Genomic DNA, 20,169 nt, shown 5'->3' with positions numbered 1-20,169 from the left:
CGCCTCTGCCTGGCTGCCCCATCTGGGAAGGGAGGAGCACCTCTGCCCGGCCGCCACACCGTCTGGGAAGTGAGGAGCGCCTCTGCCTGGCTGCCCCATCTGGGAAGGGAGGAGCACCTCTGCCCGGCCGCCACACCGTCTGGGAAGTGAGGAGCGCCTCTGCCTGGTCGCCCCGTCTAGGAGGTGAGGAGCGCCTCTGCCCGGCCGCCCTGTCTGGGAGGTGAGGAGCGCCTCTGCCTGGCCGCCACCCCATCTGGGAGGAAGTGAGGAGCGTCTCTGCCCGGCCGCCCCGTCTGGGAAGTGAGGAGCGCCTCTGCCCGGCCGCCCCCTCTGGGAAGTGAGGAGCGCCTCTGCTCGGCCGCCCCCTCTGGGAAGTGAGGAGCGCCTCTGCTTGGCCGCCCCGTCGGGGAAGGGAGGAGCGCCTCTGCCCGGCCGCCCCGTCTGGGAGGTGAGGAGCGCCTCTGCCCGGCTGCCACCCAGTCTGGGAGGAACTGAGGAGCGCCTCTGCCCGGGCGGCCCCGTCTGGGAAGCGAGGAGCGCCTCTGCCCGGGCGGCCCCGTCGGGGAAGTGAGGAGCGCCTCTGCCCGGCCGCCCCGTCTGGGAGGAGAGGAGCGCCTCTGCCCGGGCGGCCCCGTCTGGGAAGCGAGGGGCGCCTCTGCCCAGCCGCCCTGTCTGGGAGGTGAGGAGCGCCTCTGCCCGGCTGCCCTGTCTGGGAGGTGTACCCAACAGCTCCGAAGAGACAGCGACCATCGGGAGCCGGCCATGAGGACGATGGCGGTTTTGTTGAAGAGAAGGGGAGGAAGTGTGGGGAAAGGAAGGAGAGATCAGATTGTTGCTGTGTCTGTGTAGAAAGGGGTGGGCATAGGAGACTCCATTTTGTTCTGACTAGGAGAAATTCTTCTGCCTTGGGATGCAGTTGATCTATGTATGGCCTTTCCCCCAGCCCCCTGCTCTCTGAAACATGTGCTGTGTCAACTCAGGGTTAAATGGATTAAGGGTGGTGCAAGATGTGCTTTGTTAAACAGATGCTTGAAGGCAGCATGCTCTTTAAGAGTCATCACCACTCCCTAATCTCAAGTACTCAGGGGCACAAACACTGCAGAAGGCCGCAGGGTCCTCTGCCTAGGAAAACCAGAGACCTTTGTTCATGTGTTTATCTCCTGACCTTCTCTCCACTATTATCCTATGACCCTGCCATATCCCCCTCTCCGAGAAACACCCAAGAATGATCAATAAATACTTCAGAAATTAAAAAAATAAAATAAAATAAAATAAATAAATAAATAAATAAAATTGTTAAAAAAAAAAAAAAAAAAAAGTGTTCAGAACTATATAATGGGAAAATAAGACCCATGGATTGAAGTTGTAGTGTTGTGGAAAAGAAAAGTTGCTTAAAAAAATGGTTGAGTTTGTTGGTTTTTAAAAAATTCAACTTTTTCATTAGGTGAGAACTAGGACAGTTGCTGAGTGTGTAGCATTCTACTATATGTGGAAGAAATCTGAACGTTATGATTACTTTGCTCAACAGACAAGATTTGGGAAAAAACGATATAACCATCACCCTGGAGTTACGTAAGTACTGTGGCCTTGACTTCAAAGACTTACTTTTAACTGTGATATACAGTCATAAAATTACTGGAGTGTGTTTTTCAGGGACTATATGGATCGTTTAGTAGATGAAACAGAAGCTTTGGGTGGGACGGTAAATGCTTCAGCCTTAACTTCTAACCGGCCTGAGCCTATTCCTGATCAACAGCTAAACATTCTCAACTCCTTCACTGCCAGTGACTTGACAGGTAAAATGAAGACCTTTCTGTGTTTAGTACAGTTTGTTGCAAAATTGTGTCCTGTGTTTCATGTCATAGGACCACTTACTTAAACAATTTTCCATTCCTTTTTAGCTTTGACCAACAGTGTAGCAACCGTCTGCGACCCCACAGATGTGAATTGTTTGGATGATAGCTTTCCTCCACTGGGCAACACACCCCGTGGACAAGTTAATCATGTGCCTGTTGTAACAGAAGAGTTACTCACCCTGCCCAGCAATGGGGAAAGTGATTGTTTTAATTTATTTGAGACTGGATTTTATCACTCGGAGCTAAACCCTATGAACATGTGCAGTGAAGAGTCAGAGAGACCAGCAAAAAGATTGAAAATGGGCATTGCCGTCCCTGAATCCTTTATGAATGAAGTTTCTGTAAATAACCTGGGTGTGGACTTTGAAAATCACACACATCACATCACCAGTGCCAAAATGGCTGTTTCTGTGGCTGACTTTGGCAGTCTCTCTGCCAACGAGACCAATGGTTTCATCAGTGCCCATGCTCTGCATCAGCACGCGGCCCTACACTCTGAGTGACCTGAGTGAGGAGCCCGGAACTGCGTGTGCAGCACCAGTAAACTTGAGGGGAGCTATCAGGTTTGCATAGTCTTTCACTGGAAGTTTGAACCTTTCTCACTATGACATCAGTGATGTCAGTATGTATAGAACTATATCTTGATTTATCAAGAGTATTTTCATTTTTCAATCCATAAATGTGGAAATGAACTATGATCAGCAGAGTTGGGAACTAAGATTGAACTCTGTGGTGCAGCTTTAAGCTCTGCTTCTCTCTTCCTCATCTCCCAATACCTCTTCCCCACTCCCTTCTTTTTCTATTCTTTTCTGTTCCCCACTGCCCTCACTCCCAGTTTTAAAACCTGTAGACAGAGGCCACCAGCTCAAAACCAGCACAGATGTTCTGAACTGAATGGTGTGGCCTCTTTTTGTGTAAATTCCTTTTGCCGTAATGGATGCAGTGGAATAACAATGTTTACAGGTACCGATCCCGATCCCTGCTCAATGTAGCATTTTTTTGGTTTTATTTTCTTAATAAAAGCAGGGGTAGGTTTCTTTAAACTGCACAAACATGCAAGGATTTTTTAAAAATGGAAACTTCTCTCATGTTATTCAACTAGAGCACTTCAGTTTACAAAACAGCAAGTCCATCTTTATGGAAGCCAGCACGAGGAACTGTGTGCAAATAATGAAGACGCTTGCTTGGATCCTGTTTCAAAATTCTAGACCAGGGCTACCTTACACAGAATTGGTCATGTTACTGCCAGGAGATTTCTGTGTAACTTCATTTATTGGCTACAAATTTGGCATTTGAAGATGTGGTACTCAGATGGGGTTTTGTCCACCATTGTCAAGATTGTAATCTTAAAAATTATACCAGTCATTGATAATTTAGTTTATCCTGAGGCAGTTGACTTGCAGAGGCACAGTCTACAAAGCCTAGGATATTGCCACTCAATGGTTTACATTTTGGGACATCTTTTAAGTTGTTTGTAGCACTGCAGTTCAAAGTGTTAATATTTAGAGGGACTTCTAGATTTTATACCTAATGCAGTAGAACCTTGAAGTATATTTAAGCTTTTTTGTTAAGCTTGAACAGTTGGCAAGAATAATGTGAGTTCCTATCTGAAATAGAATGGTACATTACCACTTTAAGTTTTAAAAATTGATAGATGTTCAGATGTATCTCAAACTCAGTTTTATTTTTATTCCAAATATTGTGAATGAGAAGCCATTGTCCTAAACTTTGGCCATTTTTGTGCTATAAACATGCATTTTTAAGTTATAAGGTGAATCAAACAATATGTAATACAGTATTAGGATGTAATCTTTGCTTTTGTAGTACTGTTAAAATAGAGAATTACCTTTTTTGCACCGTCTTAATTAAAATTTTTGATTTTTACTAGTTGCTTTGCAAAAAACATGTTTGGCTGCATTGCTAATATTTGTAAGTATAAGTTGCTTCAAGGTTGTGCTGATGAGTAGATAGGATGTAGTGATCTTAACTAGTGATTGAAAGGGAGGGTATTTATTATACAAACTGTGAACTGCAATGACATCCTTAGTTTTGGATGATGTGTATTCTTGTTTTTCTTTGCAGCATTTTAATGAAGATTGCTTTGAAGTGTTTACGCAGTAGCATATTAGTATAAAATTTAGTTTAGCACAGTGGACAAAAAGTAGTTAAAGTAATAACTTAAAATCAGTCTCTAATTTATGCATCTGAAGTATAGCATTCCTGTATGCACACAGTAAATAATGGGTAGCCTGGGCTCTGTGTTACTTTCTTATATTTTTATCCAAGTTGTCAGCTTCTTATTGCTGTGTTGTTGTGCTAAACTTTGAACTTTATTTCTTTTATTAAAAATCAGTACACTTTCTATAATTTAGTAAGATACTGGCCATAATCTTCCATTGTTATAACCTTAATTTTCACTCTGGGTTTACAGTGGCTGGTCTGTATAAATAATTTACACAAAGATGACTGAATGCTAATACCAGTTGCACTTAAATGAACATGCCCATTCTCAGTAGCTGATGCAGTAATATATTCAGTTTATCTATGCATTGCTGGGGTCTTGATATAAGATGGAAACAGTGTTTCTTATCTAAAGTTTTGATTATCAGCAAGTTGAATGGACACTTTAGTTATTTAAATAAAGATTTTTGACCAAAATCCAGAAAATGGTATGAGAGAAAAATAAATTCCAGCTAGTTTAATAGATTTTTAAATGTCAATCTGATTTTAGCCTCTTAGAGAGTGCTAACTAGCTGGTAATGTTTACTTTTAATTCCTTGTTAAAATGAGGCAATAATTTGCAAGATTTTTGTATATAAGTGTAAATTCTTCATATCTTTTTAGATCTAATTCAATATTTTCTGACTACTTCTGCCATGTATAATACCATTTTTGTGCATGCTTGATGTGACATTCATAAATTGTACCACTATGACTTTATCCATGTAAAATAGCTATTTATTGAATTTTCTTTTAAAAGCTGGATTTACTGGTTTTTTTTCTCAGTTTAAACATCTTAACAGAGAATTTGTTACTGTTTATTAAAAGAATTGCATTTGGAAGCAAGAAAACAACCTGATTTGCAATCATATGAAGCAACAATAATGCCTTTATTATCAAGTGTTAAGCACAATTCTTATAACAAACTGTGATAAATTCTTTTTGTTTTTTTTTCCTTTGCCACATTATTTTCTTATGAACAAACCAAAAATTCATGGTGAGCAGTTGCAGTGTTGGCTGATATATCTTTTATGTACAGGGAATTTGAAAAGGACAGTGGATTCATTTAGAAGTGTAACTGGTGCTGTGATTATAGCAATACATTTGTTAGTTGTACTTCATCTTTTTCATGCTAGCTTTTTAAATGTTTAGTTTTCCTCTTGTCATGGTCAGCTGCTGAATTTACTTGAAGGATGTAGAATACTGTTTAAAAAATACTAAAATTTGTACAATTAGGTCAAAGAATTGTGCAATCATTTCCTTTTTAATTTTTAAAATGTTGAGGGTCATAAATATTTGAGAACATCAGATCTAATAGAGCATAGTGATACTATTTAATTTAACCAAAGTCTCTAGTGAATATTTCAACTTTGAATGTAAACTAACGAATAAACCTGACCACCAAGGAGATTGTTTGCCCAGAGTTTCAAAGCACATTGTCTACAAATGGAAATTGAAATAATTTATAAAATATTGACATTACTATGTTTTTTAAAAAGTTCCTAATTTTTTCACTAAATGGAGGAAACTATTAGTTTTATTGTTAAATATGGTAGATATTAATATTCCTCTTAGACGACCAGTGATTCCAGTTGTCCCAGTTTGAAATAAGTACCCTGTGAGTATGAGATAAATTAGTGACAATCAGAACAAGTTTCAGTATCAGATGTTCAAGAGGAAGTTGCTATTGCATTGATTTTAATATTTGTACATAAACGCTGATTTTTTTGAGCATTATTTTGTATTTGTTGTACTTTAATACCTGGTGTACAGTTCCAGAAATAAAAATCTGGGAATCTTTTTTTCTTGGCTTGTGTGAATATTTGCCAAAAATAGATATTTTATTTAATGACTCTTAAGCTACAGCAAATAGGTAGATATTATACCACTGTTACCAATTGGTTTTAGATGCAGTAAATAAGATATATGATAGATAGTGAAGTTGGTAGATTAAATATTTTCCTTAAATCCTCTATAATTTCCATCTATAATAAAAGTCCCCCTGTAATCCCAGCACTGTGGGAGGCAGAGGCGGGCAGATCATGAGGTCAGGAGTTCAAGACTAGCCTGACCAACATAGTGAAACCCCGTCTCTACTAAAAATACAAAAATTAGCTGAGCGAGGTGGCGCATGCCTGTAACCCCAGCTACTCAGGAGGCTGAGGCAGGAGAATTGCATGAACCCTGGGGGTGGTGGTTGCAGTGAGCTGAGATCCCGCCATTGCACTCCAGCCTGGACAACAAACTTGAGAATCCATCTCAAAAAAAAAAAAAAAGTCCCAAAGTAAGGATTATACTTTTAGTTTAATTCAGGAAACATTTATTATGTTTCAAACGCTGTTCTAGGTAACTGTCTGTCTTTAGGAAGACAGATCTGAAATTTGGTCAAATATTACTTGACAGACTACATTTATGGTCAACTAGTCTTCCTTATCCATACGATTCATAGTTTGATTGACCCTAGTCATATCTTTGCTAAACATCTTTTTAAGCTAAAGCTCCTATCTTGGCCTTATTTCACAAGTTTGTCCCCATATTTCATTTTCTCTGACCAGAGCTTTATGTAGTTCCATTTTTAAGATGCAGTGATCAGATTGCCCATAATATCCAAAGTTTGTACAAGGCCAAGAAGGGGATAAAAGGAAAGCAAAAACCTTGACTCCTCTGCTTTGGTTACTTGACTAAAACCACATCCCTTCCTTCTCAGCCACGAAAGGACCTTAGCACATAGGGCTCTGTGGTGGACACATGCACAGAAGTGCCTTCAGAGCAGGGACAAGCACACATATTCTGAATACAGCAAGAATGCAACAATGCACCATGTGAGAGCTCAGAGTATTTTCAGGCTTTAGGAGACGGAAAAGCCTGTGGAAGCAGGATAATCTCTAGTACATCTGTGTTACTAGAAGTCATTTTGGCCATAATTTCCATCTATGGTATGCTTTTTGAGCTTGCTGGTGGTAAGTGCTAAAGAGAAAGAGGAATATGTCAGGGGTGGGAGCAGTGAGGGATTGTAAATTTCAATGGGGTGATGAGGCAACGCTCCTCAGTGAGGTGACAGGAAGGGAGAGAACAAGCTGTGTGGCTGTCTGGGGGAAGATGTTTACAGGCAGAGAGAACCTAAGTGCAAAAGTCCTTGGGTGGGAATGTGCCTGGCAGGTTTGGGGAGTGGCCAGGAGGCAGGTGTGAGTTGGGGTGGAGTGAGCAAGGGGAGAAAGGAGAGGAGCTCTTGAGGTCATGAGCAGATTATGCATGTGAAGGACTTCAGCATTTACTCCATGATAGGGAGAGGGTTTTGAGCAGAGGTATTTCAATACCTGACTTTCATTTAAAAGAATCACACTTGGTGATATGTTCTGTAAGGGGGACAGGAGTGGAAACAAGGAAGGCAATTGAGAGGCTACTGAAATTGCAATAAACTAGGTGAGTAAAGCTGGTGGTAAGGAAGTGAAGGTGATCAGAATCTGGTCATATAGGTTCCATGAATTTTTTAGGGGTCCAGTAAAGAACACCCTCCTTCCTATCCAAGTTTGGAACTGAGAGAGCTGGAGTCAGGTCGATGGAGGTCAAAGTAACTATTGCTAATAAAACTGGGGAAGGTAGCTTCAGGACTGCAGCCAGGTTGGCCTGCCAATATATTACACCTCTGGACTCACTCTGTCACTGGCTGGGCTGGCTACAGGCTATTCTCTGCACAAGGCAGAGAACTGCCAGGACACATTCTTTCTATTGGCAGCCAGAGTCCACAGGGAAGGAACTAGAAGGGTATATAGGACATGGGTGCCTAGTTATTCTCCAAACATAATCAGGGAGTCACTCTCCCTCCAGTGGGTGGAGGGAGAGACTAGGAACATTACCAGTGGAAGCCCTCCACATGAAGACATGAGACACGGGGAATAAGTGTTCCTCCCACTAACACTATCTTGCACTTTTTTTCCACCTTTTCTTTGGTGTGAAAATGTTCAAAGAGTAAAGAAAATAGTAATAATGACCTCACATTTTCCCCTTACCCAGCTAGAGCAATCTTTACATTATACATAGACACACCAATTTACTCATGGCAACACAATAGATATTTTTTACTCAATTCTGTAAAAATAAAGTTTTTACAGAAGTTTGTACACATCAGCAGTACTACAAGAACTGCTGATGCCTGGCTACAATTTTATAAACCACCACAAAGCTTACAAAATAAACAAAAGAAAAATTGAAATTATAAGTTCAAAGAGTAGGTTTTAATTTAATAAGCTATTGTGTATTTAGGTGAAAACCAATTAAAATTGGAATTGCATTACAAATTTGAAATTGTAATGAAGCAAGTAGCTTTTATCATGAAATTGGAACATAAATATAATATCAACAAAAACATAAGAAATTCCTATTCCAATTAAGTCTCAAAATATTTGTTTTACAGGTATAACTCAGAGAAGTGATTAACAAAAAACACTTAGAATTAATAGCTGAGTAGAAAACCTAATAATTTCTGATTCACAGTTAGCTGACAATTGTGTAGTAGTTTGAAAAAAGCTCTTCTCCTTGATTGATGTCCCTAAGTGCGACAAGAACAACACATCGAAGTGGGCTGAAAAGAGAAAGATATACAAAAGGTAGAGCATTAACAAATATAAGCTGATATTTTTAATATACCCAACATGGCTTTTATAGAGGTAACTTTACTCAGGTTCCTTCCATTTTAGTTTATGCATTTGATTTCCATGAGGAAATAGTTCTTATCCCTGATGAGGGTATTCTAAAGAGTATATCATTTAAAAAATCACAAATCAATGTTTATACAACTGACTACTTCTTCTGAAAACACTGTTTCTAAGTTTAGGCCCCCAAAACTAGTATCACAAAAAGGATTTTAAAATGACATTATAGTTTTTCTTGTATTCATTTGTATCTTACATTCTGAAAAATGAAAACATTACTTAAAATTAGTTGGAGTTTAAAAAAAAATGCTTTTTTCTGGACATCATAAGATATTGTTTTTTTTGAGATGGAGTCTCACTCTGTCACCCAGGCTGGAGTGCAGTGGCGTGATCTTGGCTCACTGCAACCTCTGCCTCCCGGGTTCAAGCGATTCTCCTGCCTCAGCCTCCTGAGTAGCTGGGATTACAGGTGTGCGCCACCACGCCTGACTAATTTTTGTATTTTTAGTAGAGATGAGGTTTCACCATGTTGGCCAGGCTGGTCTCAAACTCCTGACCTTGTGATCCACCCGCCTCGGCCTCCCAAAGTGCTGGGATTACAGGCATGAGCCACCACACCCAGCCTAGATATTGTTATATATACACATTCAAAGTTCTAATAACATCATGCCCCGGAGTATATGGCTAAGAAAAGCTAAGTGTTAAACACACAAACATACACATGCAGAGAAGCAAAAGTTATCAAGTTTTTGGTTTTTGTTTTTTTCTTGTTTTGGGACAGGATCTGGCTCTGTCACCCAGGCTGCAGTGCAGTGGTGCCATCTCAGCTCAATGCAACCTACACCTCCCAAGGTCAAGGATCCTCCCACCTCAGCTTCCCAAGTAGCTGGGACTACAGGTGCACACCACCACACCCAGCTAATTTTTGTATTTTTTGTAGAGAAGGGGTTTTGTCATGTTGTCTGGGCTGGTTTCCAATTCCTGTGCTCAAGCAATCCACCCACCTTGGCCTCCCAAAGTGCTGAGATTACAGGCTTGAGTTACCATGTCTGGCCTCAAGTTTTAAGTATAAAGAATAGTTCATGTTTTAAATGTCATTCATCTTAGAAGGACAATTTAATAGGTCCTATATAAAATAAAGTTTGCTAGCAACTCAACAAAATAATACAAAGATTGTATCTTCCTACAGCACTGTTAGGAAAGAACTCTTAGCTCTCCAGAATTACCTATATTTTAAAATTGTTATTTGAATATTCTCAGTAGACTTTCCACTGAATGAACAGAAAATAAATGCTACGTTAAAATATGTGTCTTCTGAATACACTCCTTTTTTATTTAGGTTCGTTATTAAGAACCTAATAGTGAAATTGGCAAAGGAATCACAGTGTAATTTGGCCTCTTTCTTCAATTGGATGCTTTCTTATAAGGTAGAGAACATGATATTATAAATGATTAAAGTAAAGATATATTTGAAGATTTTGTAGGTAGGAAAAACAACAGAATCATTTGAAAAAACTTTAAGGTGGATACTTATGAAGTATTGCCATAGAATAAAAATGGGTAAAAATAAACAGAATGAGCTAGGTTAAAGGAAAATTTTAAATTTCAAATAAGCCTACATTAACACGTTATGGTGTGAACATAAAAATCTGAGTTATAATTTTTCACTAAAAAAAAAAAATTTTACCCCTAATTCTATATAGCTTTTTCTTCTATATTTTTTAAGTACAGCATAAGCAGAAGATATGAAATGCTCTTTTAGCAAACGAACCTATGTTTGTCATAGCTGTAGGCAATGTTTGGAAGGTACTGCTTCAGTTCTATAGGGAAAACTGCAGGCACATCAAATTCCTGATAACAGACGTTAGCTGCTCTGTCTAGGAACAAGTACATCATTTTTAGAAAAAGCCATTATACAAGGTCATGGAAAACAGAATTGAATTATGACACTTAATGTCTGTTTTTCTAAATTATCAAAACATGCTCAAAATAATTACTACTATGTTCCAGGCACTGTTAGAGTTTATTTACTTATATATATTTGCAGATATATATGGTAAATCATAAATATATAAAATAAAATATTCAAAAAGTAAGATATATATATAAAACATGTTTATTTACTTTTTGCATAAGCAACATATATAATAACATATATGTTTAGATAATATATACCAACATACATAATAAACATATATGTATGTTTTATTGTTTACTTTTTATATATCAGGAAATAGAGGCTCAGAAATGTTAAAGGTTAAATATTAATAAAAGAGTCAGGCTTGGACTTCGTTTCTCACTAACGCCAAAGCCCATGTTAAATGTAGTCAAACAATCAAACTTTTACCTATGGGAAAGTCAACTCCTAAAGAAGATATAGGTAGGGACTCACAGACTTAGCAACAGAAAGCAGATACTAGTCTAGCCATTAATCTATAAGGCTATATTGAAGCACTGACATAATAATTTCTATTTTTAAAATGCTAAAATAATAATGATCAAAGGGCAGTTATCAATTGCCTGTATTCACTGCAAAATCAGAAGAAAAATAGTAAATTAAACAATTCTAAATAATGTATATCATGATTTCCCCTAATTCTCTCTGATATCATCCCCCAAAAGTGAGAGTTGCTTAAGGACTTGACTAGCTTATTATATGTCATACTCAGCTGCCCTTGGCACTCAGTCATATGACAAAGGAGTAGAATTAGCCATTGCTGTATCTCATCTCACAGCCCCATGATGCCTTCTTACCATTGGAACAATTGTTGACATACTGTCCCACAGCCAGAGGGTTATGAATTTCTGATGTTAGCCATGTACTATCACTCATTTTTAAAGGGCCGAGTCGATCCCTCCCGTTGCAAGATCTGAAACAGGTGAAAGCATTAGCTAATGGATCTGTATCTTAAAATAGAATTCTAAAATACAAAATTAACCCTAGAATTACACAAGTGCATTTCTTCTTAAAAAAAAAAAGACTTTTGTATAATCAGTAGGGCAATTGAGTTGTCACACAGCAGCTATCTAAACAGAATTTTATTCAAAGTATAAATGCTGGCCAGGCGCAGTGGCTCACGCCTGTAATCCCAACACTTTGGGAGGCTGAGGCAGGCAGATCACTTGAGGTCTGGAGTTCGAGACCAGCTTGGCCAACATGGTGAAACCCCATCTCTACTAAAAATACAAAAATTATCTGGGCCTGGTGGCGCACGCCTGTAATCCCAGCTACTTGGGAGGCTGAGGCAGGAAAATCACTTGAACCCGGGAGGCAGAGGTTGCAGTGAGCAGAGATCGCACTGATGCACTCCAGCCTGGGCAACAGAGCGAGACTCTGTCTCAAAAAAACAAAAAAAAGTAAAAAAAATAATAAAATGAAGCATAAATGCTGAGCTGGGTGTGGTGGCTCAAGCCTGTAATCCCAGCACTTTGGAAGGCCGAGATGGGAGGGTTGCTTGAGGCCAGGAGTTCAAAACCAGCCTGGACAACATAGCAAGACCCCATCTCTTTATATAAAAAATAAAGTACAAATGCTATTAGTCATAATCATTGTGGTAAGTGCGGTTCTGTCTCCTATAATTAAATTTGAACATGGGCATCACTTACCTGTACACAACTTTTGATATCCCTTTGTCATTCCCATCAATGAGTACCCCATCCAGGCATCTAAAAATAAATGGATTTCCAATGGACTGGAAAAAGATCGGCTCATACTTCTGATATACTGTACCTATTACACAACAAGACAAAGAAATATTATAACAACATGAAAAATCATAAACACTGCGATAAGAACCCTTCTTTGGAATATAATCACATTCTCTTTAGTTACTTCCCCCTTTTAAAGAGTGAACGCCCAATAGCAGATGGAGCACAGAACCAATTCATCCACACAGCAAAACAGAATATGACTATCTTGGTTAATGATAATATGAACATCACATTTTAGGCTCAGTTTTACAAAGTCATATATATATATATTTATATGTATATGTGTATATATATATATACACATTTATATGTATATGTGTATATATATATACACATTTATATGTATATGTGTATATATATATACACACACATATATATTTAAGTAGAATGTGATTTAACATCTAAAGAGTTTGAAGAAATTTATTTTGCTAATAATTAAATAATATAGACACATATGGGAATAGATGAGTCTGACATTAAGGCTGTTTCTCCTTTCACTGGCAAAAGAGGAAATGAGAAAATATTTACCGGGTGCTTCCTATGTTCCAGGCATGTTAATCTATTTATTAAACTTCTTTTAGTATTAATTTATTTATTCTATTTAGTCTTTACAAAATTAGGGTACTTGTACAGCAGGAAACTGAAACTCCCTTGCTTGGGGATGTAAAATTAGAAAACAGGAGAATGAATTTTTAAAAACCTGGGTCTATCTGACTCAAATATTCACACACACACTTTCCACCATACCAAATAATATAATGTTAGTTTAACACATAACGTAGTCTATTTAGCATTCTAGTCAATGATCTTGTGCCAAGAAATTGCCTTACTTTCCAAGTGTAGAAAGGGCAGGAAGGTCTTTATTCGGTGACTTATGGGTTTAAATGCTATCTTTTATGTTTTGATCTGTACCCTTTTTTTTTTTTTTTTTTTTTTTTTTGAGATGGAGCCTAGCACTGTCGCCCGGGCTGGAGTGCAATGGCACAATCTCGGCTCACTGCAACCTCTGCCTCCCGGGTTCACGCCATTCTCCTGCCTCAGCCTCCTGAATAGCTGGGATTACAGGTGCACACCACCACACCTGGCTAATTTCTTGTATTTTCAGTAGAGACAGGGTTTCACTATGTTGGCCAGACTGGTCTCGAACCCCTTGCGATCTGCCCGCCTCGGCCTCCCAAAGTGCTGGGATTACAGGCGTGAGCCTATCCATACCATTTTTATCTTTAGCTATCAATTAAACCAAACTGACATGTTTCTCTAGTGCTTTTTAAGTAATTTGTCAAAGTGGGTCATACTATGTTCTAAATTTAAACATTGACAGGAAAGCTTTCCTTGAAACAAAAAGTGCATTTATCCCAACAAATACTCCAGGATACTTTCTAACACAAAACAATTTACAAACAGTTAATTTCCAAATTAGAATTGCAAAAATCTATGGAAACTCGAGTTTCCAATTTAATCCCTTACTCTAAGGATTGCAAGGCTGGGTATTTTACTGAACTTATGTTTATCAATACGTAAGAAGCTTGGCAAAGTATAATATTAATCGTGCTGTTACCAGGATACATAGATACGACTGCGCCTTTTGGTACCAGTCCTTTAGTAACGAAGACCCCTTTTCCAGCAGAAATCAATGAGCTAGTTGCTTGGGCAACACTGAAACCCAAAGTCTTGTAAAGAATTTCTTCTGGTTTAAAGGTACTTTGCTGTTGATGTCTGTTTTCAAGCAGTTTCACCCCTTGATGTTCAACTGCCAGTAGGTCTTGATATTTTGATTTAACAGATTCTGGAAGCATAGTCAAGATTTCTGATTGTTTATTGAAATCATTTAAGAATAGAGCCTGGAAAACTTTCAGTAATGTTCCTAGGACATCTTCATCTGAGGTAACTTTGTCTTTGGATTCCTCTGGAACATATCGGAGGGTCCTGAAAATGGGAAAAGTTTCTATTCACTACCCTTCAACTGATAAAAGCCAAACTTACCTGCACACCTTCTGGGTTCCTGGCCTTAAGGAACTATAAGCTTGTGTGTGGAGGGCTGGACACTAAGTTTAGAAAAGAATTGTTTGAGGGAGTTCTAGTTAGCTAACTCCCAACACTTCCCACCCAAGTAGTCAGTACTTATGAAAGGCCCATTCTATACCGCATGCTGTGGGGTCCTTACATTATTCCATTTTTACAGACAAGGAAAGCAAAGTTGTTAGGTAACTTGCTCAAGGTCCCAAAGCCAATAAGTGGGAGAGCCAGAGGCAGAAACGAAGTTCAGCTCTTTCCGGTACTACACCCAACAGCCAAGCTGAATGTCATCACAATGAGAATGAATGACCTCACATTCAATGGCTTTTTAAAAATGGCCTTGTAGTTTCAAAGACAAATTCAACATCATATACTTTGTGACACTCTCTCCAGGACTACTAACGTCTTCAATGACTGCATCTCTTATTTCCATAATCATTATCTTTTTGTACTAACTGCTTATTTTTACTTCAACAAAAAGGTTGTAATTCCCGCCTCACGGTTCCGTAGTCATGATACAACTGATCTCCTGTTTCCCTAGCATGCAACCTTCGGGAAAGCGCTTTGTTTCCCTATTTTTCGGACACTGACTTCAGGGAGGCCCGGTTGGCCTCTTTGGTGAGCACGGTGTTGAGCTGATCACTGGTGCGCCCTTAATAACGCCGGCGGGACTCACCCCAATCCGAAACCCACCATCCCGACGTGCTTTTGAGTGGCGTTCTGCCCGTTCTTAACGCGCAAGCTACTCCACGCTATTCTCACAGCCGGGATGGGCTTCTTTAACCACGTGAAGTACTTGTATGAACTCTGAAAATAAACCCTGGCTTGGCTTTTCTGAGGAACTTCAAGCACCTAATTAAGCCCTGGTGGAGAAAAAGTCACTCACTCTCACGCGGTAAGAGCAGTCTTTTTAAAAAGTTTCCATTTTTTGCCCAGATACAAACTCCCCAGTCAGTGCCGAACGCAACAGGGAAGAACAGGTGACACCTCCGACTGGCGAGCTCGGCCTCGCGGGCCGGGCAGCGCAGCGAACACTGGGAAAGAGGCCATAGGCCCCGCCCACCTGAAGCCACCGCCCACTTCAGGCTTCCAGCTGGCCTCGGACTCCACCAACCTCCGACCCGCCCGCCTCTGGCCCGCGTTCCTTAAACCCCTCCGCGGCCTCAGTCCCCGCCCACCCGGCCCGCCCACCTCAGTCCCTGCCCACCCGGGCCAGCCCATCTCAGGCCGGCAGTCCGCCTCAGGCTCTCCGCTTCAGGCTCTCCGCCTCGCGTCCCGCCGCCGTGGTGGCGTCTGGGAACTGAAGGCCGGCGCTCTTCGTTCTGCCGTCCCGCCCTCTCACCTCGGGTTGTGGCTTAGGTTCAGTGCGATCCAGGGAACGAAGCGGTACTTGTAACGGCGCCATCGCTGCCACAGGCCCCGCAGCAGACGGCCAGGCATGGCTGCCCCGCGGGGCCGTGACCAAGACCGCGCGGGGAAGGCGGATCCAGGCCTCGGGCCCGCCCCGGCCCGGGAGGAGAGGGGGCCGCGCTCGGCCGCCTTCCCCTGGCTCCGCCCTCAGTGTTCCTGGCACCGCCTGACTTCTGTTGCTCTGGGGCTTCGTCCTTCCCGTTTCCTGACCTCACCTCTCTGAATGAGAGGCGCGTAGAGCTGGAAGGAGGCCCCCTTGACCCCTTTTTCTTTCTCCAGTCGGTCGGGTGCTTCCGTGGGCGCACACACGCGCTAGCCCTGGTTGCGGGCGAAGGGTCACCGGGCCTCAGAGGCGAACCCGCCCCCGAGACCGCGTCCCAGGAGCGGACCGCCTGGTTTCTCTGTCACGGCGGTCTGGCCTGCCCCTTTGTCCCGGCCGCGCTCTGTGTTCCATCGTCTGTCCACTTGAGCTCTGCCTCTTCCTCGACGTTCTCTCCCCCTCTCTCCGTGGCCCCAGAGCAGCCCGACTTCGGGAACCCGAGTTTCAGTCCTCCCCAGACAGCAGCCCTTCTGCGTGAACCCGTGTTCCCAAAGTTACCAGTTTGGGCGTTTTGCGAATATTTACACGTAAAAAAACAAAATGTCATGATTCCCTGTTTTCACTCGTTTTTCTCTTCATTGACCCAACCATTCAAAGGCAAAACTACATGGACAAATGTTTCTGAAAAACAGCTTTGTTGAGGAATGGTTGGGATACAATAAACTGCACATATTTAAAGTGAACAATTTGATAGGTTTTCGACACCACAACCAAGATAGGGATCCAGCCCCTCCCCCAGTCCCCAAGCAACCACTGAGATGCTTTTGTCCTTTTAATATGTTCTTGGATTCAATTTGGAAAAGTTTTGTCTAGAAGTTCTGCATCTGTGTTCGTGAGAGATATTGTTCTGTAGTTTTCTTGTAGTGTCTTAATCTGGCTTTGGTATTTAGGCTAATGTTGACTTCATAGGATGAGGTGGGAAGTAGTCCCCCTATAGGTGAAATTTAAAAGGACCTTTACGACTGCTCCTCCCAAACACCCAGATGCATGCACACGCACACACATATTTAGAACAGGTTTGGACAAAGTTCAGTTTTAAGGGGGGCAAACTACAGGAATCCCTTAACCGTATTCAAATCACCAAGTGTTTATTGACAGATAAATACGTTGGTATCATTTCTTCTATTCTTTGCCTGAGAGTGAGGTTGGATCCTAAACTGTTGAAATTGAACGGCTCAGATCTAATAAAAACTCAGCCAAGGCCGGGCGCAGTGGCTCACGCCTGTAATTCCAACACTTTGGGAGGCCGAGGCGGGTGGATCACCTGAGGTCAGGAGTTCGGGACCAATCTGGCCAACATGGCGAAACCCGGTCTCTACTAAAAAAAAAAAAATACAAAAATTAGCCGGGCGTTGGTGGCACGTACCTGTAGTCCCAGCTACTCAGGAAGCTGAGGCAGAAGAATCGCTTGAACCCGGGAGACGGAGGTTGCAGTGAGCCGAGATCCGCCACTGCACTCCAGCCTGGGTGACAGAGTGAGATTCCGTCTCAAAAAAAAAAGAAAAAAAAAATCAGCCAATCGCCAGTAGCTGCAGGACTAATTTGTTCTATTCTGAAAGAAAGAAAGACAGAGTATCTACCAATATCTCTATTTCATTCATATCATATAGAATGTTAGCAAACTCTGGAGGCTTTTCTCTCAGACTCTGTGTTTGTTTGATAATTTGGCATAATCTAGATTTACCTGACTTGCTAAATGGAGTCAATTCAGTTCCAGGATGTATTAATAAGTGGCATAGAAGAAAGTTTCGTTATAGTCTCCAAACTTAACAAAGAACCCAAAAGAACTAGTTTAATCTTTACCTATGGTAATGTACTTGTCTAAAAAAAGGAAAAAAAATCAGTTTTTGTATATTTTTACAGGGTTTTTTATATTTATGGTATTAAAATTAAATTTTGGTTAGCTAAGTAATTCATGAAAACCTTCTTTTTCTAGTTTCTTAAAGTAGGTTATTAGGTCACTAATTTTAATCTTTTCTTCTTTTCTAATGGAAGCATCTAAAGTTATACAAATAGAAACATGGTAGCTAAAGCTCAAGTCACCCTTAACCAAACACTGTACCTTGTACTTCCACCAATCCTGGTCCTTGGTGCTTCTCAGAAGTTATCAGATGGGTGTGTTTTCTGCCAGTTTTATTTTTATGTATTTACATATCTGCGTATGTTTTTATAGAAAATACATAGTATTTTGTGTGAGTATTGTTAAAATACTATAAGGATCCACAACTTTGATTTCCTCAAAAATGCATCTTGAAGATCTACCCATATTGGTTTGTGTAAGTCTACTGCATTCTTCTATTTTTGAGGTTTTGCCTTCAAGTTTAATATGTACTGTAATTTTCTAGTAGGTATACTTTATGAAGTTTTTTAAAGTTCTATTTTTGACTTTCCAAAAATTTTTGTTTTAAATTTTAAATGAATGATAAATATCAAATGCTTTTCTCTATTTATTGAGATGACCATATATTTTCTATTCATTTATTCATGTAGTGAATGATGACACATTGTCAAATGTTGACCCGTCGTTGGATTTCTGACATAACTACTCAGTTATGAGTACCTCTTTGGTCAGATCCTGTAGGTTTTAATATATGCTATTGTCATCCCACATTTATTTTGAGGTATGTTCTAAAATGTTTTAGATAGAATTTGCCTGTGAAAACATCTGGGCTTGTAATTTTCTTTGATAATAAGTTCAACTTATTTTAAAGATATAGGGCTATTCATAATGTCTGTTTCATCTTGTGTTGTTTGGTAAGTTATATTTTTATGGAATTTGTTCATTTTGTCTAAGTTGTCAAATATCTTGATATAAAGTTGTTTATAAATACTGTCTTACTAGCCTTTTAATGTCTGTATGATCTGTTGTAATAGCCCATTTTTGTTCCTGATTTTGGTGATTTGTGTTCTCTTCTTCGTCATTGTAATTGAGGGTTTGTCAATCTTTTCAAAGAAACAGCTTTTGGCTTTATTACTTTTCTCTGCTTATTTTTTATTTTGTTGACCTCTGTTCTTATCTTTTTTCTCTCTTTTTTTATTTTTAGTGATGGGGTCTCACTATGTTGCCTGAACTGGTCCCCAAGTGACCCAACTGCCTATGCCTCCCAAATCATTGGAATTACAGGCATAAGTCACCCTGACCAGTCATATTTTTATCTTTATTATTTTATGTTTTCTACTTACAGTGGGTTTATTTTTCTCTTCTTTTTCTGGTTTCTTAGAATAGAATATTAGGTCACTGATTTTGGTCTTTCCTTCATTTCTATAGAAGCATCTAAAGTTATAACTATCCTTCCAAACATTACTATAGCCAAATCTCAGGAATTTTGATATGTTGTGTTTTCATTATCATTCAATACAAAATATTTTTTAAATTTCTTTGTGATTTATGTTTTTAATCCATGAAATATTTAGAAATGTGTTTTTAATTTCCAAATATTTTGGATTTCTAGATATCTTATTGTAACTGGTGTTTAGTTTAATTCTGTTGTGTCAGAAAACATGAATGATTTCAATTCTTTTAAATTTATTGACTTGTTTTATGTCCCAGCATGCACTCTATCTTGGTGAATATACCATGTTCAGTTGAAAGGAATGTGTATTCTGTAGTTGTTGGGTTTAGTGTTCTATAAATATTAAGTAGGTCATTGGTTCATAGTGTCTTTTAAATCATCTGTCTTTATTGATTTACATAACATTTTAAATACAGATGAATGAAGAATGACAATTTGACAGACAGTTTTATAATATATCATAGATAGCAAGCAAAAGATTGGCCATGATGGGCACGGAGATATGCTGCTATCCAAAATTACCCTCTTCTTCTGACTCTTTTTCCCACTTCCTGTTGTTTCCAGTTTCCCCAAATACTCTACCCAATTGAATATAAGAATGTATGTGCTGTGTTTTCCATTTAAAACCCATTTATGCTATAAATCACAAAACTACTGTGTAGGAAAAATGTTCTTTTTTGAGACAGGGTATAGCTCACTGCAGCCTCCAAACTCTTGGGTTCAAGCAATCCTCCCTCCTTATCCTCCCCAAGTAGCCAGGATTACAGGCATGCACCACCATGCCTGGCTAATTTTTTAATTTTTAATTTTGTAGAGATGGGGTCTCACTATGTTGCCCAGGCTTGTCTTGAACTCCTGAGCTCAATCAGTCCTCCTGTGTTGGCCTCCCAAAGTGCTGAGATTACAGACGT

General features: G+C 39.9%; 2 protein-coding genes across 11 annotated transcripts in view; one reads left to right on the top strand and one right to left on the bottom strand.

The window, feature by feature from the left end:
* Positions 1-5,877, top strand: part of MIER3 (MIER family member 3) — a 41,122-nt gene extending 35,245 nt beyond the window's left edge. For all 4 annotated transcript variants that reach the window (XM_054487740.2, XM_063664830.1, XM_063664831.1 and 1 more), the window contains 3 exons: positions 1,445-1,572; positions 1,654-1,796; positions 1,902-5,877. In XM_054487740.2, coding sequence (XP_054343715.1) covers positions 1,445-1,572; positions 1,654-1,796; positions 1,902-2,359 — 729 coding nt within the window. In that variant the 3' untranslated portion in view covers positions 2,360-5,877. The remainder of the gene's footprint in view (positions 1-1,444; positions 1,573-1,653; positions 1,797-1,901) is intronic.
* SETD9 (SET domain containing 9) lies at positions 4,357-16,380 on the bottom strand. 7 transcript variants are annotated; one of them, XM_054487748.2, is made up of 6 exons: positions 16,081-16,252; positions 13,998-14,365; positions 12,335-12,458; positions 11,483-11,598; positions 10,500-10,605; positions 4,357-8,658 (listed from the first exon to the last, which is right to left on the bottom strand). In XM_054487748.2, exons 2-6 carry the CDS (start codon positions 14,233-14,235, stop codon positions 8,571-8,573), a joined length of 672 nt encoding a protein of 223 aa, XP_054343723.1. In that variant the 5' UTR covers positions 14,236-14,365; positions 16,081-16,252; the 3' UTR covers positions 4,357-8,570. The 7 variants fall into 7 exon arrangements, with proteins under 7 accessions (XP_054343723.1, XP_054343721.1, XP_054343722.1 ...); XM_054487746.2 differs by lacking the exon at positions 16,081-16,252 and adding an exon at positions 15,647-15,722; XM_054487747.2 differs by lacking the exon at positions 16,081-16,252 and adding an exon at positions 15,342-15,470.
* Positions 16,381-20,169: the final 3,789 nt, after the last annotated feature.

This window comes from Pongo pygmaeus, chromosome 4 (genome assembly GCF_028885625.2).
Source record: "Pongo pygmaeus isolate AG05252 chromosome 4, NHGRI_mPonPyg2-v2.0_pri, whole genome shotgun sequence".
In the NCBI taxonomy this organism is placed as follows: Eukaryota; Metazoa; Chordata; class Mammalia; order Primates; family Hominidae; genus Pongo; species Pongo pygmaeus.
This window is presented reverse-complemented; position numbering and strand designations above follow the sequence as displayed.

Excerpts from the sequence above, each read along its gene's own strand:
- SETD9 (XM_054487741.2), bottom strand. The coding sequence starts at position 15,895 with ATGCCTGGCCGTCTGCTGCGGGGCCTGTGGCAGCGATGGCGCCGTTAC. Across the intron at positions 12,459-13,997 it reads AGTCGTATCTATGTATCCTG|GTACAGTATATCAGAAGTAT; the intron begins GTAACAGCACGA and ends GTTGTGTAATAG. Across the intron at positions 11,599-12,334 it reads ATATCAAAAGTTGTGTACAG|ATCTTGCAACGGGAGGGATC; the intron begins GTAAGTGATGCC and ends CACCTGTTTCAG.